This window comes from Rhinolophus ferrumequinum, chromosome 9 (genome assembly GCF_004115265.2).
Source record: "Rhinolophus ferrumequinum isolate MPI-CBG mRhiFer1 chromosome 9, mRhiFer1_v1.p, whole genome shotgun sequence".
Lineage (NCBI taxonomy): Eukaryota > Metazoa > Chordata > Mammalia > Chiroptera > Rhinolophidae > Rhinolophus > Rhinolophus ferrumequinum.
Window position 1 is genome coordinate 48,243,992 of NC_046292.1, and position 19,047 is coordinate 48,263,038.

At 36.7% G+C, this 19,047-nt stretch overlaps 1 protein-coding gene across 11 annotated transcripts in view; it reads left to right on the forward strand.

Moving 5' to 3' along the window:
* LEPR (leptin receptor) overlaps positions 1-5,252 on the forward strand; it is a 76,844-nt gene extending 71,592 nt beyond the window's left edge. For 9 of the 11 annotated variants that reach the window (XM_033115555.1, XM_033115551.1, XM_033115547.1 and 6 more), the window contains one exon: positions 4,250-5,252. In XM_033115555.1, the coding sequence (XP_032971446.1) occupies positions 4,250-5,077 (828 nt within the window). In that variant the 3' untranslated portion in view covers positions 5,078-5,252. Of the gene's footprint in view, positions 1-1,346; positions 3,467-4,249 lie in introns of those variants that run through there. The other 2 variants (XM_033115556.1, XM_033115557.1) reach the window with 1 other exon arrangement.
* Positions 5,253-19,047: the final 13,795 nt, after the last annotated feature.

The following is a 19,047-nucleotide window of genomic DNA, read 5'->3' on the forward strand; positions in this document are numbered from 1 at the left end:
TCTCTTTCTCTCTCTCCCCCCCGTGTGTGTGTTTGGAATAGTTGTATATAGCTGTGTATATAGTTGAATAGTTGTGTATAGTTGTATATATAGTTCAACAGTTGTATACAGCTATATATGTGGTTGAATAGTTGTATATAGTTAGACATATAATTGAATAGTTGTATACAAGGTCTGACAAGTTCACGAACTGGTTGCAATGATGTTGCTAATGTTTCTTTATATTAGAGGGATTATTCATTGTGAATTTGTACCAACTGGATACAGTTAACCAAGTTTACTATTTGGAAGTGCAGAAAAGACTGCGTGAAAAAGAAGAAAATGACCTGAACTTTTCACTAACAATTCAGGGCTCTTGCATCACGACATTGCACCAGCTCACATGGCACTGTCTGTGAGGGAGTTTTTAGCCAGCAATCAAATAACTATTAGAACACTCTCCTTATTCACCTGATCTGGCCCCCAATGACTTCTTTCTTTATCCAAAGATAAAGGAAATATTGAAAGGAAGACATTTTGGTGATATTCAGGATACCAAGGGTAATATGATGACAGCTCTGATGTCCATTCCAGAAAAAGAGTTCCAAAATTGCTTTGAAGTGTGAACTAGGTGCTGGAGTCAGTGCATAGCTTTCCAAAGGGAGTACTTCAAAGGTGACCATAGTGATATTCAACAATGAGATGTGTAGCATTTTTCCTAGGGTGAGTTTGCGAACTTAATTGACAGACCTCGTAGAGTTGTGGTATATTTAGTTGAACAGTTGTATATAGCTGAATCTGTAGTTGAATAGTTGTGTATAGCTCTACGTATTATTGAATAGTTGCATATAGCTATATATGTAGTTGAATAGTTGTATCAAATGATTTCTTAGATCTTTCATCTAACTAAAAAAATCATGATAACGATTCTGTGATTCTATTCTTCACTATTTCAGCTCTTCTTTCTGTTAATTTTTAAATTTTTGTTTTCGCTGCTCTACTCTCACTTTTTCTTGTTCCAAACTATCTAATATTGCTGTTGTTCCCCCACACCCCTTTTTATTTTTACAGTTCTTTGTTTTTGTCTCCTTTTACTTAGTCTGTTATTCCTCTATAGTTTTTCATTTTCTGGGGTAAGTAAGACTGTCCTTAGAGTGTGATATTACAGCATGCATTAAGGAAGTAGAAGAGGCTAATTTAATTAAAAATTTTACCCTTTCCAAAAAGGATGCATAACTGTAATATAACTCAAGAATTTATAGTCCAGAGCTCCTGTCTGACAGAATATGTTTTGAAATCTTTTATCTTTTGTTTTCTGAGTGATTTTTTATTTTGCTTTCTTATTTTGTTTTATTTTATCTAAACAGAAAATGGACATTCTTTGAAGTCTAATCATGATCACTACAGATGAACCCAGTGTATCAACTTCCCAACATCTCATACTTCTATAGAGTATTATAAGATTTTTACATTTGGAAGAAGGGGAGAAAAATCTAAAAAAAAAATAAAAATTTGTTGAACTATTGAGAACTAAAATATGATGGATTATGTTGATTTAAAACTAAAAAGAGACAAGTAAATTTGGGGCCAAGATATAGGTCTGAGCTCAATTCAGTTTGGATATATGATTACTTTTCAAGTCATCTAAAGTTAAAAAAGTAATATTCATGATATCTGGCTTTTGATTTATCACTTGGTCATAAAACATTAAAAAATTTTGACTGTTGCTCTTACCACATATCTATTAGATATCATCAAATATATAGTAAACAATGCTGTAACTGGGTGAAAACTACAACTTCTGACACATAGCTTTGCAAATATAATGACTCTAATTACATAATGCAGTAAAGGTATTTAGTTTATATTTTTGTGTCCAAAATTTTCTGTTTTATAATCCTTTATAGACACTTCAGTCTATAAACTGACCCATTTGGGTGTTCTTTTGAATCTCTTGTAGTTTTTATAGCTAACTTTGCTCAATCTGGGAATTTCTATTTTCAATAGCCTCAGAAATGGCTCAAGTGCTAACTTCTATTTCATTTCAAAGAAAGCCACAAGTTACAGTCTGTCCTGGTCACAGGCCAATGGAAATCATAGTTCATATCAGGATGCCTTGACATATCTAGGTCAAGTTGACCACATCAGAAAACACATTGGCCTCCACTTCAACCTCTTTGTGGAATTCTTGCCTAAATGTAATTTATATACACTGAGCCTCCCAAAGCTTCTGGCAGGTAGGGAAGTGGACAGTGACGCAACAAGGGAGACTCTTTGGAGCTTTTACAAATATTTCATGATGAAGTTAGGACTTTTCTTTCTGAAAAAGACCACTTGCTGTTTCTAGGAATCAGACATACTAATTGTGTTGCTCACATTCATAACGAACCAAAGCCTTTGTTTGATGAGCCCAAATAATCAAATTTAGGCTACGTATGGATCACTTGTATTTAGATTTCATTCATAGTTTTATTTTAATCTAAAAAAAAAAGAAAAACCACTAAAAATCAGGAGAAACATGTCCTTTGCCCCTTCATTGATTTTTAATAGATGTCATTGGAATCTAAAATCTAAGTGTGAAATTAGGCAGACATTCTTTAATTCCTTCCACCTGACTACATATTTAATGCGTTCCCAGACTGTTCTAAAATCTCAAAAATTAGATATAAATAGTAATTGAAATGATTTTTGATGAATACACTTTTAATAAATGTTTGTGACCCATTCATAAAATAGGCTTCAATAATATATGTGGGCATGTGATTTCTCTTTGATTATTAGTGAAGTCTCCCATCTGAATGCATTTGAAGACATGTAAATTATTTGGTATCAATAAATAGTTACCAATTATGAAGTTTTAGAGGGCATGAAATATGCCAAATGTCATTTGAAGAAGATATGTGAGTTTGCATTCTATAAATTTCTATCAGAAGGAAAACAGTTATAGGAACAGTTTTTTCTTCATATATATGTTTATAGAATAAGAAAAAAGATTATGTTAACATGGCATTTGTCACTATGTAGTATTTTAATATCTATATAAGTGTATTCCACTATTATTAGATTTAATGTTTGGTATACTTATTTTATGGTTATAATCACCAATATATTTCATTTAAGAATTCAAAACTATGCTAAATGATTTATGGTTTTATATGGAATATGTTTGCCATTATGAAGAATAGCTGGGTATATTGTTATTTCAGGCAATAAATCTGAATTCATTTTATTAGTTTAAAAATTATAATATTCAAAAGTTCAATTATGTGAATGATATATAAATTGAACACATTTTCTATAGCACTTCATTTAGCAGTTAATTTTTCAGTGCGATGTGTCCACAGAATTCTTTACTTTGCATTTATTTTCTCGGTATGTTTACATTGTATGAGTTGAGCATTTTGCACACAGATTCTTGATTTGTAGCTGCTTGACAGGATTTTTTGTTGTGCTGTAACCACCATTCTTATAAAAAATATGATGTGCATTTGTTTTCGTCTTTGTCTTCATTCCACGTGTCCCATAGTATGTATTTTTATATTAAGTTATTTATAAGAAACAGTAATTTTATTTTAAAAGTTTGTGATCATCTTTTTTCACCTTCATTGTTTTCAATAAATAGGTATTCTTCATTCTTATTTTCTGATAGTCTAAAACAGATTCTCAGTATGATGTAAGGCAGATAAGTTCTTAACAGGCAGTCACAAATATTTTACCTTCACATCACATCTTATGTCATGGAGTAGTTATTTTAACTATCTTTGGAGAAGTTTTTGCTCATTTGATTTTATTTCAATTTACTTTTATTAGTAGAGGTTTAAATTTTTCATTTGGGGAAATCTAATTTGCTATAAAATATTACAAATTCTTTAGAAGATAGCACTTTCTAGTTACAATAATGACTCTTTATTGAGAGCTAAGCACTTTCAGACATTATTAATTTATTCCTCATCACAACAATGAAGTAAGTATTGAACACACCTTTACAGATGAAGAAACTAAAAGGCATGAGGATAATGTACTTGTCCATGGCTGAGAAGTAGGACTCAAACCTAAATCAGTCTCATCCAACTTTTGAACACTATCTTATACTGCTTCTCATTTATAATTTTTGATATATCTGTTTCAGTCCAAAACTAGTTATTTGTGGTTGACTTATGTCCTTTAGCATTAACCTTTCACACTTCCATTTCTGCAAACATGTCATAGTGAAACAAACAAACAAACAAAATTAACACAATTGAACATTAAAATGTGTCTTTTCTTTTAGCCAGAAACATTTGAGCATCTTTTTATCAAGCATACAGAATCAGTGACGTTTGGTTCTCTTCTTTTGGAGCCTGAAACCATTTCAGAAGATATCAGTGTTGATACATCATGGAAAACTAAAGATGAGAAGGCGCCAACAGCTATGGTCTCTCTACTTTTGACAACTCCGGATCTTGAAAAGGGTTCTATTTGTATTACTGACCAGTGCAATAGTGCTAACTTCTCTGAGGCCGAGAGCACCACGATAACCTGTGAGGATGAAAGCAGGCGAGAACCTTCTGTTAAATATGCCACCCTGCTCAGCAGCTCCAAATCAATTGAAATCGATGAAGAGCAAGGGCTTATAAATAGCTCAGTCAGCAAATGCTTCTCTGACAGAAATTCTCTGCCACAGGATTCTTTCTCTAATAGCTCATGGGAGATAGAAACACAGGCATTTTTTATGTTATCGGATCAGCATCCCAATATAATTTCACCACACCTTACATTCTCAGAAGGACTGGATAAACTTTTGAAACTTGAGGGAAATTTCCTTAAAGAAAATAATGATGAAAAATCTGTCTATTATTTAGGGGTCACCTCGATCAAAAAAAGAGAGAGTGGTGTGTTTTTGACTGATGAGTCAAGTGTGTTGTGCTCATTCCCAGCCCACTGTTTATTCACTGGCTACAGGATCCTCCAGGACAGTTGCTCTCACCTTGTAGAAAACACCTTCAACTTAGGAACTTCCGGTCAGAAGACTTTTGTATCTTACCTGCCTCAGTTTCAGACTTGTTCCACTCAGACTCAGAAGATAATGGAAAACAAGATGTGTGATCTGACTGTCTAATTTCAATCAAGAAACCTCTCAGATTATGTTATAATGAGTCATATAAAGTGTAACATATTCCACTGTAGTTGTGGATAGGGGAGAGAAAAGAAGACTGAGTCAAATTTGAAAATGATTATTCTAAAATTAATGGTATCTGTCATCACTCAGTAACACAAGCCAAAAAAAAAAAAAAGTGAGAAAGCCTTCATGAGCCTAGCCATCTAGACTGACTCTTCTAATGACCCTATGAACAACTACATTGGGAATGTCTCCAGTGACTTGTTTATAGCTAGAAACAAGTCCAACAAATACCATTTGTGAACATTACACCTGTGTAGCAAAAGCTAATCTGAATTACACCTACAGCTGAAAGAAGACTTCAAACTGACACTTGTGAGATATAACTGTTTTTCAAGAATGTGATTGTTTTACCTTGAGTTGTGTTTGTTTTGCCCTAATTTACCCACACAGATACACACACTTATACCTACTAGGTATCCTTGTGCATTTTAAAAATATGTGATGTATTTGTATTTTGTGCTACTAGACTGTGTTATTTGAAGGTTTTTCAATTTAACAAACTTGCCTTGAACACTTACTCTGTATTAGGCACTCCATTAAATGTTGCAGATAGTGGATTTAGCCCTGGATATACTTGTGAAGACTGACAAGTCAATCTTTATGTATCAAATCTAAGATATGTACCATAGAATGAAACTGCTTACTAGAATGGCAATACCCACAACCAGTATTTTGACAACAGCACAAGCACTTTTGAAAAAACACAATGTCTGTCTTAATTCTTCTCTATAAAACATGTTGAAATGGTTACTCTCTGATCCAGAGAGAATCCTGATACAGTTAGATTGCTAAATGTTCCTGTGTGTCACTCTGGAATCATTGTCTTCCCCCATTCCCACTTGCATGTACACAATTTTTTTCTCACTTAGCATTCTCTCTATATGTAAACCCACCACTGTGCTAATACTTTCCATATTTTAACTCAATTTATTATTAAAATAATTGTATGAAACATGTACTGCTATTAGAACCCTTTTAAAGGTTAGAAGATTAAGTAATTTGCCCAAAGTTGTTGGGTTAGTGGAAGATGGAACCAGAATTTAGATTTAAACCCAGGTGTTTTCAATGCTAGTGATTATGTTTTCATCCTATACCTTACACTGCCATCTGGTAAACACACACACACGTGTGCGTGTGTAATCAAATAAAATGTGTAATCAAATAAAGTGTATTAAGTAGAAATATAATACTGCATGAAAATTAAGTGAGAATTACACAGATGCTGTCTTTACCTTTAAAGACTTTAAAGTTTATTGTTTATTTCAGCTTTTTGGTGTGGTAAAAAAAACAGAATGACAGCATATTGGGCAACAAACTAAATTAAGAAACCTGCACAAATAGACGTTTAATGGCAATTAGTAAGAATTTGACTATTATCAACATCATCAAAAGAAATACTTTAGTCCTCAAAAATATGCCTATGGGTTGCTAAATATTACCAGTTTCGTACTTCCAGAGGGGTTCTGCTGATTTTACTGTTACCTTAAATAACGTCCTGTGTGCCATCTCCATTCTAGTTGTAGCCATATGAAATGAGCAGTTCTAAACAATAACAAAGATCTCAGACCCTACCTGATGGATATCTCTTCACACTTCATGATCACTTGCCACTTAGAAATCAATCCATCCGTCCATTTCGTGTCTCAGAATCTCACATACTCCAATTGATAATCCTCTTAGAAGAGAAAGATGGAGGGCCCATGTCAACTCCCGGAATAATTAGTGTGGTATGAAAGCCTTAGTTCTATACAAACACAAATTGAAGGAAAAAAATATTTTTCTCACTGATTTTTAAGTGGTTTACAGATTCAGAGGAAGAAATAAATTGTTACATATATGGAAGTTTTGGTAAAATGGACCAGTATTTTTAATGTCGCTCTATAGAATATAGACATTTAATTTAGTGTACACTATAGAAGTGTTTGGAAATTACATTTTGCCCCATTCTGCATATCATTAGAGACTAAAGACTGAGCATGTCCACCACGTAAGACACAACATCTGCCTATGGTCTGGGACCCAGAACAACGAGGAAGAGAAACTGACGTGCAGTTAGCACAAGCTTCACCATGCTCTGTGGAGGCTGTAGTGAATTCAGAGGTCCCAGGACCACTGGAATGCTGCAGGTCTGAGTTAAAGGAATTTAGTGACAGCACATCACCCTGAGATTATTGAAACCATCCTGGTGCAGCTTCAGTTCCAAAAACAAACCATTTCAGAAATAATGAAATTCCAAGGGGCTTTCTTTCATGGGGACGGCTGAAGTGGTACAGTTTAGCCTATTAGAACGTATAGATTTAGATCATATTTATTGTCAGTGTGCTAGGACTCTGATTTTCATGTTTGAAAGTTCATTTCACTGTATATTACTATATATTATTGGGTCTTTATGAAAATTATGTGCCATTAAATAGTGGATTTTCATAAGAACTTAGGTAACATTTAGAATGCTTTTGCTTTATACTTCAAAATGGTCAGATATTCTCCATTTCTTCCCAGAGATTCTGGAAAAGAAATTTTAAGGGAGAGAGGACCTGAACTATGGCTTTGGAGTTTTAAATTTAGGGTATTTTGGGAATTTTGAATATTTCATTTAAAGGCCTTAAATTGTAACACAAGCTACTAATCAGTCTCTATAAATGTGAACTTCATGAAAAGAAACTCAGAAATTAATAATTTGAACTATGGCTTCAAGTTTAAACAGATTATTTGAACGTAAATCATTTTAAAAGGTTAATGAGATTATAGATTTCCTAGGTTAAACCCCCCAAGAACAAAGAGAAAAAAAATCAAGGTACACTTATCAGTAAGAGTAGAGGTCTTATTTTGGAGCCCTATATTCCCATTTATAGATGAGCTATATATTGACAAGAGGGATAGGAACAGATATTATTTTTAAGCACAGTCTCAAGTAATATAAGGTCATGGATAAAATTCCCAAACCAGTGTGTCATCCTGGACCTAGAATAAGGTTTTATGGCCCCAATCGTGGCATTCTTTTACCTCCTCTCATCCCTCTCCAATAAAATCAATTTCCTCTTTCCAGATATCAAACATGTGGTCATATTCCCTTAGGAATATCCATCTTACGTACCCAAAAGCAGAGGGAAGATATATTTCCCCCACAAATTGATACCAGATTTCAAAGCGACTTTGGTTGGTACAGTGTACAGACTAGATTGTAAGAGTTGTGTGTAGGTGTTCATGTGGATTTGGACAGTGTGCTAAATGGATCATGACGTACTGCAACCATGTGTCACGTGGACGGGAATTAAAAAAAGACCTCTCTCCAAATTACTTCCTGTCATTTTAAAAAGAAATTTGTTCTACTTTTCATCTTTCAAGTGTCATCTTGATGGTTGCAAACTCTTCTAAAGTTTCCATTATTGAGAAAACACATTCTCAAAATTTCAAACACAAAATTAAAATTGTCCACTCTAATATGATCAGAAGAAGTTGCATTTAAGAAAAAAAACATAGTTACCAAAAAAAAAAAAAAATAGGAAGATCTATTGCTAAAAGGAAACTAGACACTCAATAGTTTTACTCTTTCTTGAGCAACTAGTTTAAAACAGTAAAGCACTCCTGTGCCTATTCATGATGTTGCAAGAGCAACTTACAACACAACACAAAGGTCTGTACTGGAACCGAGACATTGTTGCATGCATTTGTATGAGCATCAAGAAGTGGTTTCCATGGGTTTTTATACTGAATGAATTATTTTGATACAAAGTTTATCAATTAGTTTTTATTTTGGAAAGCTGCTGATATCTAGTTTTCTAAGTTAATTATGCTGAAGATCTGTGGCATTACATTCAATTTCGTGAGGATCACTGACAGGATGTTTTAAATGACATGTTCATTCAAAAACCTGGAACTGAGAAAAACTTGGAAGATATTTAATTTTGTAGTGAAACACTTATATTGTAGATATTGTACTTTTAAAACTTGTCATTAAGTAGTTGGCGTGCAGTTAACACTTTCTTTTTAGTCATGATTGGTGTGTTAATAAATGTTATAAACAAGTGCTGAGATATGTATCACTAATTGTTCTATAAAATTTAATTATCCTAATTCTTCTTTATGTTCCTAAAGTCACAAAGTATAAATTATGATAGTTAATATTTTTATTTTTATAATTATGCATCATAAGCAACGTCAGAATTTTGAGACATAGAAAGTCCAAATAGAATCATTATGAATTTAAGTTATTTTAGGATTATTTTATCTACTGTCTGATAACTACTTTCAGCAAAGATTTGAAAATATAAAGAAGTAATTCTTGTAGTTTATGTAAATAATTTATCCATTGTTAGCCTTTGTATCTTCAAAAATTCTTACAAACCTAATACCTTGCCTTTGGAAGGAATTTCAAAATATTTTAGATGCAGTTCTCTCCCTCTTATTCTTACTCTCTCTGGTACTTACTCAATACATCATCCCACACAAATTCTTTCTAGAATTGTAGCTCCTTGTGATGAAAAATTACTCATTTTAAACATCAAGAGCTCTTTAGTATACTTCTTTAGTTTCTTAAGTAATCTTGATTTACAGTGATTTGCAAACATGTGCTTTGTCACTTAGGTTTCTAGCAATTTGAGTTTTTAACCACTCCGTAGGCTAGTATTCAAATATGTTCTCTTTCTTGTTTATTTATTTATTTATTTTTATTTTCAAAATGTAAATAGAACAGATACACACAGGAAAAATTTCAAACAGTACATACAGAGAAATATAAAATAAAAAGTGCAAGTTTCCCTCCACTCCTTTAGTTCCTATTCTCCAAAATAACTTCTGGTATTAATATGCCACATACTTTAAAAAAATTCATATAGTTGAGATCGTATTCCACTTGCTGTTATAAAATTACCCCTTTCCCTTAATATATCTTGGTGATACTTCTAGATAAATCCAAATTACCTACTTCATTATTTTTTAATGGTTTCCTAGTATACCATTGTATCAAAGTACAATGATTTGTATAATAGTTCACAATTGGTGAATATTTATGTTGTTTCCAATCTATATTGTGGGCAGTATTGAAGTGAGAGCATTCTCGTATAATGTTATGTTGGCTCACTTTTGCAAATATACTTGTCAGGACTCTTGGTTGCAAGTGTAAGAAACCAACTCAAATTTTCTGAAGTATCTTTTTGATATTTTAATTTTAACTTAATGACGTTGATCTTATTTTCATGTTTATAAGCCATTTGTTCTTCTCTACCTTCATATTCATTACCTAATTTTCTATTGGATTATTATAATTTCATGATTTCATAGAATTCTTTATTACACATGTGATCTTAGTTTTTCTTAATTGAGATATAACTTAGGTACTGTAAAGTACACAAGCCATCAGTGTAAAACTTAATACATTTTTATACATTTCCCCCCTGATAACCTACCTAGGAATAAAATTGCTGAATCATTTTATAGGTTCTAGCTTTAATAGATACTGCCAAATAATGGTTGAACTAATTTACACTGCCATCAGTAAATTTAGAAGAGTTTTGTTGCTTCATATACCTTATCCTAATCAACATTGATATTGTCAACCTTTGAATTTTAGCCATTCTGATGGTTGCATATTGGTTTCTTGTGCTTTTAGTTTGCATTTCTATAATATATAATGAATTTAAGTAACAATATCTTTCCTGCCATTTTTGCTATTTTTGTCACGTATCTTATTTCTGTGTATTTCATAAACACATAAAACATTGTTACATTGTTGCTTTAAACACTAAATAGTCTTTTAAATTTGCCCTTTGTAACGCTGTTTATTCTTCTTGTATCTTTGTGATTCCATCTGGGATAATTTCCCTTCTTCCTAAAGAACTTTCTTTCGGATGTGGGTTAACTGTTATAGATTCTCTCAGGCTTTGTTTCATTTTACCTTCAATTTTGATAGATTTTTTTTGCTGACTATAGAATTCTAAGTTGGTAGTTTTTCTGCATCTCAAGTTGTCACTTTATTGTCTTCTGGCTTCCATAGTTACAGTTGAGAAGTTAGCCATTATTTTAGTTGTTGTTTCCCTTAGGGTAATTTGTCTTTTTGTTTGTTAGCTTTTAAGATTTTTCTCTTTACCTTTTGTTTGTAGCAGTTTGAGTATAACATGATTTTCTTTTTAATTATCCAGATTGGTATCATTGAGCTTCTATCGGTGGGTGACAGGTTTCACTAGATATGGAAAATGCTCATCCATTATTTCTCCACATATCAATTTTGTCCCATTTTATTTATCCTCCCCTTCTGGGATTCTTGAATTCACATGTTAATTATTTTGGCGTAGGCCCACATGTGTATTTTTCCCATTTTTTTTGTCTTTATGTTATGATTATTTTTCGCTTCATCTACCTTTGAGGTCACCAATTATGTCATTTCTATGAAAAGTCTATAGTTAAACCTATCAAAAGCATTCTTATCCTTTTGATTCTTTTTTACAGCTTTTAATTGTCTCTTGAAATGCTATATATAGTCTGCTGCTGATTCCTTCTAGTGCATTCTTCATTTCAGTTATTGGGTTCTTCACTTCTGACTGGTTATTTTTATGATTTCTATGTCGTTTTTAATGCTTGCTATCTCCTTGTTGAAGTTCTCACTACATTCCTTGAGCATCCTCATAACCATTGTTTTAAACTCTGTCTCCATTTCATAGGTTGCTTACCTCCATTTCGTTTAGTTCTTTTTCTGGATTTTTCTCCTTTTCTTTCACTTGGGATGTATTTCTTTATTCCCTCATTTTGGCTGCCTCTCTGTGTTTGTTTGTGTGTATTAGGTAGATCTGCTATGTCTCCCAGTCTTGGCCAGATGGCCTTATGTAGTAGGTGTCCTGTGGGGCCCTGGCACTGTCTTCCTGGTCACCTGAACCGGGTGCTCCAGGAGTGTCCCTTGTGTGGTCGTGTGTGCTCTGCTGTTATAGTTGAGCCTTGATTGCTACCGGCATGTCAGTGGGTGGGGTTGACCCTTAGGCTGACTGGCTGTGGGGTTTGGCCACATGCACAACTTATGCGCTGCTGTGCGGGGGACTTATCCTACTGAGTGGGACTTGCCCCAGGAGGCTCTGGTGCCTGTTGAGACTGCCCTGGTGTGTGCCACGTGTGGGGCAAATTGGATGGTACCCTGCTGTGGTCTGAAGCCAACCTCCAAGTGTGTTGGTTCTAGGGCCTCTTATAGGAGGGGCTCTGGTGCAGGCACAGGTCAGCCACTGCTTGTGACTGGCCAGGGACTACCTGGTAGGAGCTACAAAGCGATCCGTGGCTTTTTGCTGCCTGTGCTAAACTGGGAGGTGTGTGGGAGAGGCCACACTACAAACCAAGGATGTCTGCCACCAGTACTGGGCCTGGGGTAGCTCTGCAAAAAGCCAGGACACCGCGAGGCCTGCTGCTACCTGCTGGCTTTCTTAATTTCAACCACTGATAAAACCTTGTGTGGTATGCAAGTTGGGTGAGGCAGGGTCTTAGGGAGTCACTACAGAGGGAAGTGTTGTGATCGGCAGGTTAATGTAAATTCTGGTTTGGTGCCAGTGTTGAGCTGGGAGCTACTCAGCAAAAGTCTCGGAGCACACAAGGCCAGTCACTGCCTGCTGGGGGCCTGCCAGACTCCAACAGCTTTCTAAGAAAGAGTGTAATGTGGGTGAGATTGCCTGCTCACAGACAAAGTGTTTCCAGCGATGGGGGAGTTGGGTAGTGTAGGTTCAGAATGAGTCAGCAGGATGGAGCAGCAGAGCTCACCGGGCCAATCAGATTCAAATTTGGCCGTGTGTGGGTGGGCTCAACACAGGAAAGATGGCGCCTGCCTGCCGGCTGCACGGGAGAAGGATCTCACACAGGAAAAATGCCGACTGTCCTCCAGTTCTCCCCGTAAGCCACACACCTCAGTCTGCCCTTGCCACGGTATGTCTCCAAGTCACCATCCATCCGCTGGAACCCAAGGTGAGTGCCTACGAGCGAGTGAGTCTGTGTGCCGGTCCTTTAATAGGACGGACGTCTGGGTTTCCTGCAGCCTTAGTCCCACCAAGATGATTGGAATCCCCACTGTTTTTCACAGCCAGATGTTTTGGGGCTCCTCCTCCCAGCACCAGTACTCCAGCCTGGATAGTTGGGTGTGGGGTTGTGGTCCCTCGCTCTTCCTGGGGGAAACTCCATGGCTGAGATATCCCTCCTGGTTCTCAACCACCACACAGAGGTTTGAGAGTCTCTATCCCTCCCACCAATCTCGATATGGCTTCTTCTTTCTATCTTTAGTTATAAAAATTCTGTTCAGCTAGACATCAGCTTGTTCTCCAGGTTGATTTTCCTATAATTTAGGTGTAATTTTAATGTGTTCACAGAAGGAAGCAGGCACAGTGTTTATCTACTCCACCATCTTGGATCTCCCATTCAATTTCTAGCATGGGTCTTGTTTTCTTATCCATTCAGCTACCCTACGTCTTTTGATTGGAACACTTAATCCATTTACATTTAAGTGATTAGGTACATAGTTGTTCCCATTTATTATTCATGTTATGATCTTTTTTGTTTGTTTTTCTCCTTCTTTTTAAAGTAGTCCTTTTAATATTTCTTGTAATACTGGCTTGGTGATAATGAATTCCTTTAGCCTTTTCTTTTCTGGTAAGCTCTTTATCTCTTCTTCAATGTTAAATGATAGCCTTGCTGGATAGAGTACTCCTGGTTGTAAACCCCAGGCACCCCCTTTTTTTTTTTATTACTTTGAATATTTTCTGCCACTCCCTTCTGTCCTACAAAGTTTCTGTTGAGAAATGAACTGATAATCTTATGGCAGCTCCCTTGTAAGTAACTAGTTGTCCTTCTCTTGCTGCTTTTAGGATTGTCTCTTTGTCTTTAATCTTTGCTGTTTTAATTATAATGTGTGTTGGTGTGGGCATGTTTGGGTTTATCTTGTTTGGGACTCTGCACTTCCTGGGCTTGTATGTCTATTTCCTTCACCAGGTTAGGGAAGTTTTCAGTCATCATTTCTTCAAATAGGTTCTCAATCCCTTGCTTTCTCTCTTCTCCTTCTGGTACCCCTATAATGCGAATGTTGTTATGCTTGACGTTGTCCCAAATGTCCCTTAAACTATTATTATTATTTTTTTTTCCTTTTTGTTGTTTTTTTGTTTTTCCTTTTTGTTGTGGGTGTTATATGCTTCCTTATCTTCTAAATCACTGATTCCATCCTGTGCTTCGTTTAATCTGCTGTTGATTCTTTTTAGTGTATTCTTCATTTCAGTTATTGTATTCTTTATTTCTGACTGGTTCTTTTCATGATTTCTATATCTTTCTTATGCTTACTATCTCTTTGTTGAAGTTCTCACTAAGTTCCTTAACCCTTCAGTACATTAATTAATTTCAAGGTTCTTTTTCTAAAACGTGTTAAAAATCCACACACAAAAAAAGTTGATGCATTTAATAATAACATTTTGAGCTGCTTTGTACATAAATGACATTATTTTTAATTTTAAAACCTTTGTTATATGGTAATACATTTACTATTATATTGAATTTTAGCAAAAAATACTCAAAACATACTAAGTGGCATCAATTAGATTTAAGTATAGATAAATTAGAATTTAATTGCATTGATGACATAAAAAATTTATTACAATATGGCATACAAAACATCCTTGTTGTTGATAGTGCAAGCCACAGGAAAACATACACAAATATCACAGCAAAAGTGTTAAGCATCCTTATAACCAGTGTTTTAAACTGTTTCTGGTTGTTGGTTGCCTCCATTTCATTTGTTTTTTTTTCTGGAGGTTTTTCCTGCTCTTTTATTTGGGAGATACTTCTTTGTTTCCTTATTTCGGTTAACTCTCTGTGTTTCCTTCTATGTAGTAGGTAGTTCTCCTATGTGTCTCAGTCTTCCTCAGCTGGCTGAATGTAGCATGTATTCTGTGAGGTTCAGTGACACAGTCTCCCTTATCACCTGTGTGTGTGTTCCAGGAGTGTCCCTTGTGTGTGTTGTCTGTATTCACTTGTTGTAGTTGAGCCTTGCTTGCTTTTGATGCATCAATGGGTGGAATTGACTCCCAGGCTGACTTGCTGTGTGGATTGGCTATTTCCACAGTGTATGAGTTGCTATGTGGGGCCTAACCCCTCAGAGAGGGATTCATACCAGTGGGCTCTTGTGCCTGTTGAGACCACCCTTTGGGTGTGCCGTTTGTGAGACTAAGCGGGTAGTGCTATGGTATGGTCTGAAGCCAGCCTCAGGGCGTGTGGCTTCTGGTATCTCTTGGCAGAGGCTTCTGTGCAGGCCAATTTCAGCCTCATCTGTGACTGGCCTGGGGCTACCTGGTAGGAGCAACAAAACTATATGTGGTTGGTTGCTGCCTGTACTAGACTTGGAGGCATTTTGGGGTGGCATCGCTGTGAACTGAGGCCAGCTGCCACCAGTATCGGGCCTGGGGTAGCTTAGCAATAGGCCCAGGACCCCTGTAGGCCTATTGCCACCTGCTGGCTGCCCATAAAGCTCAGCAGTTGGAGGAGCCTTCTTAGGTGCACAGGCCAGGCTGGTTAACCCGGTGTTGAAATTGTACCCAGTGATGTAGCAACTAGCTGGGTGGGGTAGGTCCCCAGGGAGTCACGAGGTGTGGCCAGTAATTTTCACAAAGTCAATGCAGATTCAGCTGCTGCACCAGCGCCGAGCCCATGAACACCTTGCAAAATGCCCTGGGCTCACCATGGCCAGCCCTTGCTTGCGTCATCTCCCTAGATCCCCAAGAGCCACCTAAAAGAGAATACAGCTTAAGTTGTGGCTAACTGCCCACGACTGAGATTTCCCCAGGCTGCTGCAGGCTGTCTGCTGCTGTAAAAAGCTTTTGAAGCTTGTGGGGCAGGGCTGGCTGCTCAGGAACCAGGAGTGCCCTCAGCAATGCAGCACTAGCTGGGTGGGGCAGGGACCCAGGGCATCACCAAGGTGATGTGCACATGTGGGTTTTTGCAGACCAATTCGGTCTCAGATTTGGCCCTTTGGGGGAGGTTCAGTTCAGTACAGAAAAGATGGTGCCCTCCTGTAGGCTACACATGAAGTAGGCTCCACACAGGGACAAAGCCCTCACCATGAAGCCACCCAACTGTCTTTTCCTGTATGCCTCTAGCACCTCTCGAGTTGCTGCCCCTCCACCGGAGCCCAGGTGAGCATTTGCAAGCAAGTGAGTCTATGCACGAGCCATTTAAGACGATGTCTGGGTTTCTAGCTGCCTTCTGTCTCACCAGGACGGAAAGAGTCCTTGTTGCTTTTTATTGCCAGATGTTGTGGGGACTCCTCTTCCAAGCACAGGACATCTGGACTGGGGAGCCCAGTGTGAGGCTGGGACCCCTCCACTCAGAGGGTACCTCTGCCACTGAGATGTCCCTCCCAGTGTTCAAGCACTACCTATGGGTTTGGGGTCAGTCCATTTCACATCTCTACCATTCCTACCAGTCTCGATGTGGCCTTTTCTTTATATCCTTGGTTATAGGGGTTCTGTTTGGCTAGTCTTCAGATGATTCTTGAGGTTGATTGTTCTACAATGTAGTTGTAATTTTGATTACAGGCAGGCAGCAGGCATAGCATTTACCTGATTCACCATCTGGGACCTCCTCTTTTTGTCACTATAATATTTAGTTATCCAAGATTATCCATCAATTGAAAAAGTTGGGGAGAAAAATTTTACTTGTATCTTCTTAAATAATAATTGAGATAAATAATTCATATCATGTCTGAACCATTAAATTCTTCCCAGAATCCACCTTTGACACTGGAGAATAGAAATGTGGTAGGTACTTTAAATTTATGCTTTAGATATAGGGTTATAAACAGGGTGATTATCCATCTGATTGCGGCTGGCCAAGTTTTCCTTTATGTATAAATAATAACCCCTTTCACTCTCATAGGTGTCCCAGTTTTGACAACAAAATATATGGTCATCCTATAAAGGACTAGCCCTCCTGATAATAATTGTTACTTTCATTTTTATCTCTTTAATGCACTAGTCATTTTCAAACGTGTTCAGGTATAGAACATCTGGAAATCATGGTGTACTTTAAAGAATATCAAGATATTCTCCTATTGTATCACCTGAAAACACTGTCTAGTAGCAAATAGCTATTGTTTGGATTTAAGTATCTGCTTCTCAAAAATAACATAAAAGCTTTCTTTATCCAGCAACATGGTAAACTAGATGTTCAGAGAAATCTCTCTCAACATAGCATACCTTGAAACAATGCTAGAGTAGAAAAATCATTTTAATGTATTGCTACATTGAAAGGACAATAAGGAAATTTCAGGGGAGTGTGCTAACATTGGCGTCAACTGATCTCCAGGACCTATAGCCTCGTTTTGAGAGGGTAACACAGAGGGAGAAAAAGAAGGGAGACCTTACCACAAGTGGAGGACCTCAGAAGTGAACAGGATAAAATTGTGCCCAGCAGAGGAAGATGGCAGGGCGTATGTTCCTATCTCAGCCATTGCTCTGGACTGAGTTGAAAAAAATAAAAGAGAAAAAAGGGCTTCCTTTGAGATTCCCTACCCTCAGATTTGTATTTTAAGATTTTCATTTATATAGATTTGGGGCCAGAATTCCTACTACTTGCGTGGCCAGAAAAGCACAAGCAGAATATTTAGTTTTAAGAGTCCCAGATTGGTTGAGCCTTTAAGGTACATCACAGAAGCAAATGCAAGTGGTCTCTGGGGAAACCCACCTTCAACCTAGATCCAGAAGACCTCACAACTCCAAGGAATATACCGTCATGGACAAAAATCACTTAAACAAGGACATGGACCCCTTTAGTGAGAATCAACTGGAACAACAGATGACAGGATCAGAAACACCAAGACCAGAATACCAAGCCAATATGATCAGGAAGGCAAAGGAGAAAAATGCAAAAGATTTGGTCCCTAAAAACGGTATTTTACTGCTGAATCAATCCTGTAGCTGCCTACTTCTGAACTTCTAAGAGAGGAGATATTTTTTTCCTATAGTTTAAGTCATTTTAATGGGGAGTTTTACTTATAGCTAAAAGCATCTCAACTGATGGAAAGAAAAAGGAACTGACTTCAGAGTGGTGTGACTGTTACCACAAAAATAGCAACACAATGTGATTGATTTACAGAAGGAGGAAAGATGGTTCTTCTGTTTCTGGTATTAGAGAACCAGTCCTACTAAACTGAAAAAGAAAGATCAAGCTTCAAGTTGAAGGAAACTCACTATCTTAAAGATGATACAGATCTTTAACCCAATAAAACCAAAGAATATTTAACATATATTTTTTCTTCTTTAGAAATAATGGATGCCATTTACACTGTTAGAAATTCCTGACATAGCACACTGCACCTCAAGCAGTAACTATTGACCCTGAGACAAGATACAGGTAAAGAAAACTTAATCTACATAAGAGGTTCCAGCCAACCTTGTTGAATTCCTTGAAATTCTCCCTGAAAATTTTAGGCAATTTGATACAAGAGGAATATTCAGATTCCTTCTCACAAAATAGAACTCGATATAAAAAGATAGTTACATTGAATGCTGTTGGCAGTTGTTTGGCTGACATGTCCAGCAAAACTTTCCTGAAAGTCTTCTCTTTTGCATCCTGATAAAATGGTCCATTTTGAGGATTCCTAGACAGACTAGATTTGCAGTCTGTTTTTGTCCTTAGTGATTTTGTGACCTTAGTAGATCTTTCCCCCTCTGGTCTCCAATTTCCTCAACTGTTAAATGAGAAGCTTGCTTTACTTAATTTCTGAGGTAACTTTCAACTCCAAATTTCTAAGGCCATGTTTCTTTACCAATATTTCTCTTTACAGAGATTATTGATCTTAACAGTAAAGATAAAAGGGGGGCATTTTCACTCTCACTTGTATTTTTTCTTGTTGACTCTGGGTTCTTCTGCTGCACTGATCTGAATTTCAAGAGCTCTCCTGCAGC